The sequence below is a fragment of the Ceratotherium simum genome, chromosome 22 (genome assembly GCF_057802395.1).
Source record: "Ceratotherium simum simum isolate JZ-2026a chromosome 22, ASM5780239v1, whole genome shotgun sequence".
In the NCBI taxonomy this organism is placed as follows: domain Eukaryota; kingdom Metazoa; phylum Chordata; class Mammalia; order Perissodactyla; family Rhinocerotidae; genus Ceratotherium; species Ceratotherium simum.
The window spans coordinates 12,934,407-12,947,532 of record NC_141921.1 but is presented as its reverse complement, the minus strand read 5'-3'; the positions used below and the strand labels follow the sequence as shown (position 1 = coordinate 12,947,532).

Genomic DNA, 13,126 nt, shown 5'->3' with positions numbered 1-13,126 from the left:
TGTGATCTCTCTTAGAGAATGTTCCATGTCCATTCAAAAAGAATGTATTGTGCAGTTTTTGGGTGGAATGTTCTGTATATATCTACTAAGTCCATCTGGTAGATGGACCTGAGTTCAAGTGACCACTTGTTAACTCTGTGGGCTCAAGTCTGTTAGTTAAACCTCTCTGAGCCTCATACTCCTACTCTTTGAAATGCGGATTATAATGCCTACCTTTGTGAGTTACTCTATATAACCTTTCAGGAGCCAGCATATTTTTATAAATAATCAATAAAGCACTTATCACAGAGCTCAGTAGGTAACAGAAATTACTGCTTTTCACTGAGAAGAGGACCAGTCAGGATGCGACTATGTTTCGACAGGTTGAGCTTGTGGTGCCTGTGACATTCAGTCAGTTAGTAGGCATGGAGCTCATAAAAGAAGTCAGGGCCAGGGCCGGCCCCGTGGCTTAGTGGTTAGATGCGCGCCCTCTGCTACTGGAGGCCCGGGTTCGGATCCCGGGCGCACACCGACGCACCGCTTCTCCGGCCATGCTGGGGCCATGTCCCATGTGCAGCAACTAGAAGGATGTGCAGCTATGACATACAACTATGTTGTATGTTATACATACATACATACATAAACTGGGGCTTTGGGGGAAAAAAATAAATAAAATTAAAAAAAAAAAAAGTGAAAAGGGGAGGCAACTCACTGAAGTTTAAAAAAAAAAAAATAAGAAGTCAGGGCCAGAGACTCTGATGTGGGAATCATAGGATACAGTGGTGGCAGAGTGAAGCCTTTGGCACAAAATGAAATGGCTCAGGCAGAGTGTGTGAAGGGAGAGGGAAGAGACAATTCTCTGTGAAATCTCATTTCTAGTTTCTCCCAACCAACTCTCCTTCTAAGACCACCTGTGGACGGGGAACAAGGTTGTGGGGCCCGTCCCCTCTTCCTGAGCCAGGGGTATTTTTAGCCACCCAACCCAGGTGAGGAGAGGGACTGAGGATGGCTGGGTCTTCAGGATGACGATGATTGCTCTGCAGAAGAAAGTCTGTTACTCAGCCAACTGATCCCTGCCCCTGTAGAGCACACAGTTGAGGGCACTAAACAGAGATGAATTGGGGGAATGGGCAAAATGCAGGTTAGTTGCTTGTGCAGAATGCAATGCTCACAAAGCCAGAGCTATTTATTCTTTCACAGTTGCCTGTCTCCATCTGAAGCTGCCCTGCTCATGTCCCACAGTAACCCCATAGAAGGCTGAGTAGGAAAATTTGGCGTATACTAAAATCAGCACTCTTGGAAAACCAGGAAATAAATCTATGCTTTTGTTCCTCTGGTTTCCTAGCCTCCTGATCACATCCATGGGGCACATTAAGCTCACAGACTTCGGCCTTTCTAAGATTGGCCTCATGAGTCTGACGACAAACTTGTACGAGGGCCACATTGAGAAGGACGCCCGGGAGTTCCTGGACAAGCAGGTAGGGAAGGATGGTTGAGACCTGGGGGGTTGAATTCCAGGCCTCAGAATAAGGAATGGGGGCCACACGCTTAACCTGTAGCTAGATGTTAAGACTGGGAGCTCCTGTTTTTTCCACCTTTGGTTCCAGGGAGGCATTGAGATAGGTAGCACATTTGGAAAATATAATCACAGATCATGAGAATCATATGGCTGTAAAATCCAAATTATCTTCCTCCTCAGGCTTTGGAGAAATAGGTCCTAGAACTATGAGCTGGTGTGAGATCAGTCATGAACCTCCTAGCCTCAGTCAAGGGCAAAGCTCTCCTGGGCCTGTTGTTCTGGAACACAGCTTCAAATTTCCACTGGGCTGTGGCCCAGCTTCCTGAGAGTAGCCTGTGGACAGTCCCTGATTTGATGTTTCAGGTTGTGACAGTTCACAAGTCCCTGTGGTAGTCATGTGACTGTAGGGTCTATTCTTTGGGAGGCTGGAGGACAGAGGCCAACTGTGGAGACCAGATGCCAGAAGGAGGTGTTGAGGGCTCAGGGAGTGGTGGTTCCAGGCTGGAATTAGATGTTTGGGTTAATTAGGAAGTAACCTCACCCCACCAACAGTTCCAACTCTGGTACCCTGGGGCTCCTATTGATCTTGCTCATTAACCAAAGTGAGCTGAATCTTCATTCAGAGATTTTTCTGCTCCAGAGGTGGGAACATCCCTACCCCTCCAGCCATCATGCCACTGAGCTGCTTCAATGCTGAGCCATTCTGGCTTCTCTGTGCCCAGGTATGCGGGACCCCAGAGTACATTGCACCCGAGGTGATCCTGCGTCAGGGCTATGGGAAGCCAGTGGACTGGTGGGCCATGGGCATAATCCTGTATGAGTTCCTGGTGGGTTGCGTCCCTTTCTTTGGAGACACTCCGGAGGAGCTCTTTGGGCAAGTGATCAGTGGTAGGTACCGTCACCCTGGCCACTGGGGAGACAGAGTCTGGATCCACAAATGTGATTTATGCATGCGCCTGTGAGGCTTGAGTTCTTGTTCTGAATTCACGTGTGTGTGTTTGGTATGCTTGCCTCTCAGATGTGTGTGTGCTCATGTGCACTCTAGGTGTTGCCCAGGGCTTGTTCTGTTTGTGTTCATGTATCTCCCATATGTGCATGGTGTACCAGTGTTGTGTGTGTGCATATCCTGCAAATGTGAGTTCTGTGTTTGTGTGTGTGTGTGTGTCTGGACTACAAGCAGGGTGAGCTAGAGCTTCGGGCAGGGAGTCACTGCTTTGCATGCCCCCTGGATTAAAGAAGAAGTCGTGGTTGAGGGTGTGACTCCCCTGGGAGGACAAGAACCTATAGAACTTAAGGAATTGGGGTCCCAGGCAAGGCTTTCAGGGGTTCTGGGGTGGGCCCTTTATGCTTCCCTACCCTTATCCTATCCTAGGACCCTCTTCTCCATCTGCCCACTCCGCCCACAACTTCTGAGAGCCTTCTCTAACCCACTCCTTTCCCTCTCGCCCCCCTGACTCTTTAGATGAGATTGTGTGGCCTGAGGGGGATGATGCCCTGCCGCCAGACGCCCAGAACCTCACCTCCAAACTGCTCCACCAGAACCCTCTGGAGAGACTGGGTACAGGTAGGACAGGCCCCACTAACTTTTCTCACCACTTTGGAAGAGGGAGGAGGGAGGCTGAGTCCATGCAGCTGGGAGGTTCAGGCTTCAGGTGTGGGTGGAGCCTGTGAATCGTGAAAGTGCCCTGCTCCCCATGGGCAGAAGAGGAGAAGTGCTGGAGCTGCAACCTCTAGGCCTGGCCTCCCGAGGTCCGGATCCTCGCTGGACTTGCTGACCTGGACTCCACGCAGCTCCTCCTGCCCCCTTGCTCACACCCTCCCTGTCCACAGGCAGCGCCTATGAGGTGAAGCAGCACCCGTTCTTTACCGGTCTGGACTGGACAGGACTTCTTCGCCAGAAGGCTGAATTTATTCCTCAACTGGAGTCAGAGGATGATACTAGCTACTTTGACAGTAAGGCCACCGGTGGGACGGGGAGGAGCGGGCATCCTAGCTGTTTGCCCAGAAACACTTGTGCACCCTGAAATTGGCATCGGGATGAACTTCTCCAGGCCCTCCTGAGGTCTGATAGGGTCAAAAGGAGTCTATCACCAGGGGTCTCTGAAGGAGACTGTCCTGTGTGTCTGACCCAGCCCGCTCAGAGCGATACCACCACATGGACTCAGAGGACGAGGAGGAAGTGAGTGAGGATGGCTGCCTTGAGATCCGCCAGTTCTCTTCCTGCTCTCCAAGGTTCAGCAAGGTGCGACTGAGGCAGGCCCAGGCTGAACAGGCTGGAGGATTGAGACAGGGCCTGTCAAGGGACATGCCTGGGGCAAGCTGGGAGAGGGGGTGATGAGACTACCTCTAGAAAAAAAGGAGGAAAGGGCTAGGCCTGCCATATGACAGATACTTCTAGAACCACTCCAAGCCCTGACAGGATATGCCAGGGGTGAGGCCGGGTCAAACCAGTGGAGAATAGCTGCTTCCTCGAATATCCAGCTGGTATGTATGGGAGAGGGAAGGGAAGAACTGATTCAAATTCCTGGGTTTCAGGTGCCAAGGGTACTTTTCGTTTCTTGGGAGGTGTGGCTGTTGGAGCCCCTCCCCAGCACGTCTTCTGTGCCCACAGGTATACAGCAGCATGGAGCGGCTCTCGCTGCTCGAGGAGCGCCGGACTCCACCCCCCACCAAGCGCAGTCTGAGTGAGGAGAAGGAGGACCGCTCAGACGGCCTGGCAGGGCTGAAGGGCCGAGACCGGGGCTGGGTGATTGGCTCCCCTGAGATGTGAGCACCCAGAGCTCACCCAGGGGGGCGGCACAGCCACCCTCCTTGTCACAGATCACGGGCAAGATTCAGATGCTGGGGAGGAGTGCTGGTGGCAGTGAGGGGGCATTCACAAGGACAGCTCCTGGAGGGATGTCTGAGGAGAAAAGTTCTATGACTTATAACCCTTGGGAGCCCCTAAGGGAGCCTGGGCTGGAGGAGGGAGACCGCCTGGGCTGTCTCACCCTAGGTCTGTGTCTCACAGACTGCGCAAGCGGCTGTCGGTGTCCGAGTCATCCCACACAGAGAGCGACTCTAGCCCTCCACTGACGGTGCGGCGCCGCTGCTCAGGCCTCCTGGATGTGCCTCGCTTCCCTGAGGGCCCTGAGGAGGCTAGCAGCAGCCCCCGGAGGCAGCAGCAGGAGGGTACCCCATCTGGAGAAGGTGTATCTGGGCCTGTCCGTGAACGGCCAGTGGAGCGGCAGCTGAAGCTGGGCGAGGAGGCTGTTGGCTGGAGCGGTGGTTCCAGTCCAGGTGTGGCCCAGCACGTGGCCGAAGGGCCTAGGCTGGAGAATACTGCAGAGAGGCAGGGAGGGGAGGCTCTGCTGCATTGCAGATCTCATTGCTCACTTGGGCCCACAGCCATGGAGACTCGAGGAGGCCATGGGACCCCACAGTTGGCTGAGGGAGCCACAGCCAAGGCCATCAGTGACCTGGCGGTGCGCAGGGCCCGCCACCGGCTGCTCTCTGGGGACTCTATAGAAAAGCACACCACTCGGCCCATCAACAAAGTGATCAAGTCCGCCTCAGCCACAGCCCTGTCCCTCCTCATTCCTGCGGGTGAGGCTCCCAGGGAACTAGGATAAAACTCACAGGAAGGGCCTAGGAATCTCTGTGGGCCTGAGGCAGGGGTCTGCATGTGGCAGGTGTGTCTGTGCCTTGTGTATTGAAAAGCAGGTATCTGAGAGACTGTGTCACTGCTGCCCCTTTAAGACTAGAGGTCTCTGAGATTTGCACTGGTGTCTGAGGTTGTGTGTGCATGTGCCAGAAGGCAGGACAGCGCCGTGTAACCAGTGCAGGCTCTGAGGCAGCGAGCTTATATTCAAATCCTGGCTCCGTCAGTCAGTGGCTCTTGACCTTGAGGAAGTTGCTTAACCCCTCTGAGCCTCAAGTGTCTCATCAAAAAATGTGGATATTAATAGTGGTAGCTCATAAGATAACTGTGATGTTTAAATATGTATGAAGAGCTTACATGGTCCCTGATACATATGGGTAAGCACTCAGTAACTGCTAGCTGCCATTCTCCATCACCTCCTGGGTGTCTGCGAGGGTCTAGGCACATGAGGGGGCTTTGTGCTCAGAGGCTGTGGGGAAGATGTACCCGGGCTCAGGTTCTGTCTGTTACTGGAGCTGTGTGGGATCAACAGCCTAGACAGGGGGCAAGGCTGGGAGCATGGGTAGGCCGGGGTCCTCTGACCCACTAAGTTCTGGCTTCTCCATCTCCAGAACACCACACCTGCTCTCCATTGGCCAGCCCCATGTCCCCACATTCCCAGTCATCCAACCCGTCATCCAGGGACTCGTCTCCAAGCAGGGACTTCTTGCCAGCCCTCGGTAGCTCGAGGTCCCCCATCGTCATCCATCGAGCTGGCAAGAAGTATGGCTTCACCCTGCGGGCCATCCGTGTCTACATGGGTGACTCGGACGTCTACACTGTGCACCACATGGTGTGGGTATGTCTGGCCGTCCAGATCTGTTGTCTCCGAGCTTTATCACTCCTCTGCCTTCCCCTTACTAGGGGCTTTCTGTCCCTGCCCACACTACCCTCAGGGGTCAAAGTGGGGGGAGTCACGGCCTGAGGAGCAGAACTAGACCCCACAGTTAATGCTCAGGCTCCAGACTGAAGACTGTTATCTCCCTGGGGCAGCACGTGGAGGACGGAGGTCCGGCCAGTGAGGCGGGGCTTCGTCAAGGTGATCTCATCACTCACGTCAATGGGGAGCCTGTGCATGGGCTGGTGCACACGGATGTGGTGGAGCTGATCCTGAAGGTTAGTGCTGGGGATGCTGCCTGCTGCAGTTCCTGCATGAGCCCAGCCTGTGAGGCTGTGAGTGGCCATAGGGGAGTAGGAGGGTTGCACTGAGGACAGATGCCCGTGCACACAGAACTTGGGTGTGGCCATAGCAATGGGTTTTTTGCTGGAAAGCAGCACCCTCACTGACCAAGGCCCAGGGATCCCTCTGAGCTGTGGATAGGACTGGAGAACAGGACAGGGGAGCCTCTTCTCTACCTTCCCAGCCCCAAACCACTTGGGCTCCATGTGGAGCCATTTCCTAATCTGTAAGGAGGGAAGACAGGCCTGTGGTGCAGACATGTTGATGCAGGGGCAAAGCTAGCGCTGTGCTAGAGCCATGGCCAGGGTAGGGGTAGGGGGAATATGCCACTGCCTGACCTAGGCTCACACTGTGTTCCCCAGAGTGGAAACAAGGTGTCTATTTCAACAACTCCTCTGGAGAACACATCCATTAAAGTGGGGCCAGCTCGGAAGGGCAGCTACAAGGCCAAGATGGCCCGAAGGAGCAAGCGGAGCCGGGGCAAGGATGGACAGGAAAGGTGAGGCAGACTTAGCCCAGAGGGTCCGCCTCAGGCCCAGTGTATGTTGTGCCCTGCGCACCAACTCAGCCTTTGACCTTTGTCTCTGCAGCAGAAAAAAGAGCTCCCTGTTCTGGAAGATCACCAAGCAGGCATCCCTGCTCCACACCAGCCGCAGCCTTTCTTCCCTTAACCGCTCCTTGTCATCAGGGGAGAGCGGGCCGGGCTCTCCCACACACAGCCACAGCCTTTCCCCTCGATCTCCCACTCAGGGCTACCGGGTGACCCCTGAGGCTGTGCATTCAGGTATGAAGGGCTCCCTGCTGATCAGAGACACCTCTGGGGAGGCAGGAAAGTGCCCGGGCCCTCTGTGCTTCTCACTGGGCCCACTCTGAAACTCACATTCAGCCCACCCCCTGCAAGATCCACCAGTCTTGAGGAGGAGATGACAGGTGGAGGGTGACTTTATTTCTGTAGCCTGGCCTTTGTTCACTGGTGGGGTGACCTTGATGATCTTGGGACATTCCAGGGCTAAGCCCAGCCTTGCCTCTCAGTTACTTCTGTCAGCTAACATTGCTCTGCCTTTGTCTTTGTGTCTGTCTGTTTGTGCAAAGTGGGAGGGAATTCGTCACAGAGCAGCTCCCCCAGCTCCAGCGTGCCCAGTTCTCCAGCCGGCTCTGGGCACACACGGCCCAGCTCCCTGCACGGTCTGGCACCCAAGCTCCAACGCCAGTACCGCTCTCCTCGGCGCAAGTCAGCAGGCAGCATCCCACTGTCACCACTGGCCCACACCCCTTCCCCACCACCAGCAGCTTCACCTCAGCGTTCCCCATCACCCCTGTCTGGCCATGGAGCCCAGGCCTTCCCCACTAAGCTTCACTTGTCACCCCCCCTAGGCAGGCAACTCTCACGGCCCAAGAGTGCGGAGCCACCACGCTCACCACTACTTAAGAGGGTACAGTCAGCTGAGAAACTGGCGGCTGCACTTGCTGCTTCTGAGAAGAAACTAGCCACTTCTCGAAAGCATAGCCTTGACCTGCCCCACCCCGAGCTAAAGAAGGAACTGCCACCCAGGGAAGTCAGCCCTCTGGAGGTAGTTGGAACCAGGAGTGTGCTGTCTGGGAAGGGGATGCTGCCAGGGAAGGGAGTGCTGCAGCCTGCTCCCTCACGGGCCCTCGGCACCCTCCGACAGGACCGGGCTGAACGGCGAGAGTCATTGCAGAAGCAGGAAGCCATCCGTGAGGTTGACTCCTCAGAGGATGACACCGATGAGGGACCTGAGAACAGCCAAGGTGTACCAGAGCGGAGCTTGGCACCTAACCCAGAAGTGGGCCAGGATCTACCCCTCAGAGGAGCAGGAGAGAGTGAGGAAGAGGATGCTTTCTTACCCAGGGACCCCAGGAGTCAGGACCTAGTCGTCCTAGGCTTATTGACAGGGGTCACACGGGGGCCTCCCAGAATGGAAGGCCCTAGTGGCCCCCAGAGGAGGCTTGGGATACCGCAAGCCTTTGAGGAGGCTGCCAGCTCTTTGTCACCAGCCCCCAGCCTGGGTAGGGCTGGACCCACAGACCCCACCCCCCCAGAGGGCTGCTGGAAGGCCCAGCACCTCCACACCCAGGCACTAACAGCACTTTGTCCCAGCTCTTCAGGACTCATCCCTACCAGTTGCTCCGGTGCTGCCTCCTCCATTTCTGGAGAGCCAGGCCCATGGTCCTGGAAATTCCTTATCGAGGACCCAGACAGGGCATCTCCTAGCAGAAAGGCAGCAGTGGAAGGTGGGCTGGCCAGCTCCCAGGATTTGGAAACCACAACTCCAGCCCAGTCTGAGAACCTGTCTCCCAGGCAGGAGGGGAAGTCATGGCCACCCAGTGCCCCTGGGCTGGCCCACCCACCTCGTGAGGTTCCTAGCCAAAGCTGGCTATGGGAGCCTGAGTGTGCACAAATTAAGAAAGAGGAGCCAGCCCTGGGCATCACCAAAGTACCTGATGCCTCAGGTGACAGGAAGCAGGATGTTCCATGCAGAAGCTGCCCCTTCATTCAGGAGCCTGGACCTGGCCTGCTCCGGAGGGACCCAGACCCAGGGAGCCCTCAGAAGCATCAGGACTTGGCGCTGGCACCTGATGAGCTTTTAAAGCAAACATAGCAGTTGTCTGCCATTTCTTGCACTCAGACCTGTGTAATACATGCTCTTGGAAACCATCCTTGTGTCTTTTGCTTCTTTCCTTCAATCAACACAGGTGTAATTCAAGGTCTTTTGTTGCTGCTGAGAACATGGTGGTGAATAAGATAGTTTCCACTGTCGGGGAGGGGTGCCCAACCCAGCTTGGCTTCCCAGACACTATGACCTCTGCACTCAAACCTGAAGGACAGGTGATAGGTAATAATTGCTGGCTTAGAAGAGTGGGAATTACTGTACAAAAGAATGTCCAGGCAAAGAGTACAGCACTTACCATACACTTGGTATATTCAGGGAATCAAAAATAATTAAAAGTGGAAATGGGTCTAATGAGTTAGGCAAGGGCCATATCTAATGGTCTCCCAGGAATTAAGACTTTCTGTAGGAGATGCGGAACCAGAGAAGACCACGTAGTGACTAATATTCCTGCTTTATAGATAAGGGAACTCAAATGTTCAGATAGTAACATGCCCAAGACCATATAGCTTGGGCAGAGTTAGGATTAGAACCTAGGTCTCTCTTGGCTCCAGAGCCCATATTTATCCCCTAACTTGGAGTGCCTCTTAGCCAGAAAATGAGGAGGAAAAGAGGTAGAGGGAGGGTGAAGAGTTGAACTTGGGATATATTTAATTTGAAGTACTTGTGGGACATCCAGAAGATAATTGGATGCATGGGTCTGAAACTCAGTAGGGAAATGCAGAGTGAAGACAGAAATTTGGGAGCCATCAATGTATCAATAGTGATACAGTGAGGAGCACTAGCATTTAAGGCAAAGAAAGAAGACTTAGAAGCAGCCAGAAGAGAGTCATAAAATCCGAGAGAGGAAAGAGTTTTAAAACAGAGAAGTTACTTGGTAAAATGCTGAGACCAGTGAGCCCTTCCTGGGCTACGTCAGGTAGGCCTCAGCCCTAGAGATGGACACTGCTGAGACCGGCAGCCCTCAGTGAGTAGAACTGCACTTGGTGGGTGGTGGGTAGTGTAGATGGGAAGGGGAGGACATCGGAGGGACCTTTGTGTTGGAGGAGTCAGGAGTTGGCATCACAGGAGCAGGGAGTAGGGCTGGGGTGCCTCCATGGTGATGCAAAACTGCTGTCTTGCACTAATTGTTCCATAATCCAATGCCTAGGTCTGAAGGAGACGTGTCAAGAGGCCTGGAGACAGGAAAATGCCTCAGGGCCACTGGCTGGGTGCCTCATGCTCCCTGCAGCTCTTCGTCACCCTGCGTGGGGAAGGCTGTGGCCGCCAGAGGGCGCACTCTGCCCACGGTGGCAGAGCCCACAAGTGGGATGTCTGGCCCCTGCGCCTTCCAGTCCCCTCTTGAACTCACTTCCTCCTTCCTTCAGTGATTTATTGACAGCAGACCCTTGGCCAGCCTGTGCTGGACACTGAGAACATAGGTAACTGGTTGTCTGGGGAAGCCCCCCATGTATATTAGGATCTGGTTAGAAGCATGTGAAGGGGGTGGGGCAGGCACATCTTGCAGCAGTTCATGGGAGGGAGGAACTCCCCCCTTAGGGAGTTGAAAATAGGGGGTTGGGAGGCGCAGGCATAGAGCTGCTGAACGTCCTGTAATGCATGGGGCAAGTGCCCCAAGTGCCAGTGGTGCTCCCCTTGAGAAACATTGCCCGATTAGCCTGAGGGGAGGGAAGAGTTTCTGAAAAGTAACTGCAGGGAAGTGGTATCATCAGATTTATGTTTTAGGAAGATCACTGGCTGCAGTGTAGTGAGAGACTTGAGTGGAATAAACAGACCAGAGAGAAAAGGATGTAGTGGCGCATTATGGCAGTCTGAACTAGGATAGGAAGTAAGGAGGTTTCCCCAGTAGGAGGGAAAGTGTAGGCAGCCAGACACACAGACTTGGCAGCCACCAGCAAATAGATGATAATTAAGGCCACAGGAGTAGATGGGGATTGTACAGAGAACATGTGCAGAAGAAAGAGAAAAAAGGCCCAAGACGTTGGGATTAGCAGAGGGGAGGGAGCCAGTGAAGAGTAACTGAAGTGGAAGATGAGATCCTGAACTTGGGAGAAGCCAGACCATTTTAAGAATTTTGTAATTTACCCTAAGAGCAATTGAAAGTTATGTAATGGTTTTACACAGGTTCAGATTTGTATTTTGAAAAGATGACTCTGGTTGCTATAATGAGAATGGACTTGAGGGGGACAAGAATGGAAGAAGGGAGGCCTTCCAGTATTAAGGTTAGAGATAGTAGTGAAGCAGTGAAGTTGGACAGAAGTGACAACTTTGATATTTAGAAAGTAAAATTCATATGGGTTGGTGGTGGGCTTTATATAGACATGAAGCAAAGCAAGGTAGCATGGATGATGACTACATCTGACTTACTTACATAACCAGATGAATTATATATTTCCATTCACTGAAATATGAAATAATAGAAGAGAACCAGGGCTCAGTGATGACTTTGCATTCAATATGCTGAATATGAGATACCTCCCGACAGAGGTCTGGGCAGGAGAAACAAAAGACGGATGTAATTGGCCTGGAGATGGTAGGTGAATTCATGGATGTGGATAAAACTGCCAGGGAAAAAGGCCTAAGTGAGAAGGCAGCAGGAGGAGTCCAAGAGACTTAAAGTCCAGGAGAATTAAAAAGAACAGCCAGATGCAGGAAGAAAACTAGATGAATCAGTCATCATGGAGTCAAAGGGAGAGATTTTCATGAAGAGTTTTCAACAAGGACGGTTATTGAAGACATCAAGGAGAGCAGTTTCTGGTAGTGGTGGAACCTGTCCTGAAATGCTTAGGAGGTGAGGAAATAAAGACAGACAAATTTAGACAGTTTTTTCAAAAGGTTTAGCTTTGAAGAGGAGAAAAGAGATAAGGAAAGGGATATAGGATTGAGTAGGGATTGGGGAAGTGGAGAGACATCCAACCATGTTGAAATGTCAATGGATGAGCCAACTGAAACAGCGAAAGAATTGATAACTGATCATGGGAGATTCCTGAGAAGGTGGAAGAAAGTAGGATCCCAAATACATGTGGAGAGATAGATTGGCTTTTAGTTGGAGGAGGGCTACCTTTTGTAATTTAACAAGTGAGAGGGAGAGGAGTTATGTGGCTATAGACAGGTTTATAGGTTTGGTGGTAGGAAGGTAAGGGAATTCATAGCCAAGCATATATTTCCTCAGTCAAGTAAACACAAAGTTTGCAGTGCCTGTAGGACACCCAAGGCCCCAGTAGAGATACCCAGCCAGGAGGCGGAGTTCAGAAGAGAGGACTGGGCTGGAGATATACTAATTTGAGCCTCCTGTGCAGAGAGTGGGAACAACTCCTGGGATTAGGGGAAATCATGTGTAGTTCCTAGCAGTGGCCTTGGGGGTGCTATGTAGCTCAAGTGTAGTGGGGAGGAAGGACTCACTAAGGTCATTTAGAACAACAGATTAGTCCCCTACCCAATCTGATTTGTAATTCAGTACACATCTGGGTGGGGCCTGAGAGACATGGATGAGAACTGCAAGGTCCTGTGCAAGCAGAGGTTGTCACATGTTTGTTGGTTATGTTCCCAACACAGAGGAACCTCAACAAAGTGCTGTGGCAGGAGGGTGACAAGGGCCTGGGGCAACAAGAGGACAGACTGTAAGATTGAGCCCATGTCCCCTCCCCCAGCATAGAATGTGGAAACACTGTTATTTCCAGGCAGAAAGATGTGATGAGACTCAATAAGCTGGGCTTTCTAATAGTCAGGAGTGGTGTGAGGATGGAATGGCTCTCAGATTGAACACTCAGGGTTAGTTTCCGAGTCTCCCTGTGTCCTGCGTTGGGTGGATGGGATTCTGGCATCATGCCTGTTAGGATCGACTTCCTCTTCTTCAGGGGAAGAAGAGCCTCTGTGCCCCCAGTTCAGCGCCAGGACCAATCTTTTGGTGCTCATAGGAGAGAAGGTTTGGGAGTTTCAGAGCTTTTCAACACCCGAGTCCTCTTCCTTTTGCCCTCTGCCCCCAGCCCACCCCTCCATAGTATGAGGACAAGAAAGGTGCTTTATTGCAATGTCTTTATTGCATTACTGGAGCAAGTTGGCCAGACTGTCCCCTCTTGGGGAAGGTAAAAAACAAAAAGACCAAAAAGTATCTCCCCTCACCTTCCCCCCACCCTCCC

At 52.7% G+C, this 13,126-nt stretch overlaps 1 protein-coding gene across 5 annotated transcripts in view; it reads left to right on the top strand.

Annotated features, from left to right (window-relative positions):
* Nucleotides 1-9,034, top strand: part of MAST2 (microtubule associated serine/threonine kinase 2) — a 229,096-nt gene extending 220,062 nt beyond the window's left edge. For 3 of the 5 annotated variants that reach the window (XM_087446021.1, XM_087446018.1, XM_087446017.1), the window contains 13 exons: nt 1,325-1,457; nt 2,221-2,386; nt 2,961-3,062; nt 3,329-3,451; nt 3,631-3,740; nt 4,110-4,264; nt 4,509-4,777; nt 4,886-5,083; nt 5,750-5,976; nt 6,171-6,293; nt 6,720-6,856; nt 6,948-7,141; nt 7,450-9,034. In XM_087446021.1, the coding sequence (XP_087302147.1) occupies nt 1,325-1,457; nt 2,221-2,386; nt 2,961-3,062; nt 3,329-3,451; nt 3,631-3,740; nt 4,110-4,264; nt 4,509-4,777; nt 4,886-5,083; nt 5,750-5,976; nt 6,171-6,293; nt 6,720-6,856; nt 6,948-7,141; nt 7,450-8,978 (3,466 nt within the window). In that variant the 3' untranslated portion in view covers nt 8,979-9,034. The remainder of the gene's footprint in view (nt 1-1,324; nt 1,458-2,220; nt 2,387-2,960; nt 3,063-3,328; nt 3,452-3,630; nt 3,741-4,109; nt 4,265-4,508; nt 4,778-4,885; nt 5,084-5,749; nt 5,977-6,170; nt 6,294-6,719; nt 6,857-6,947; nt 7,142-7,449) is intronic. The other 2 variants (XM_087446019.1, XM_087446020.1) reach the window with 2 other exon arrangements.
* Nucleotides 9,035-13,126: the final 4,092 nt, after the last annotated feature.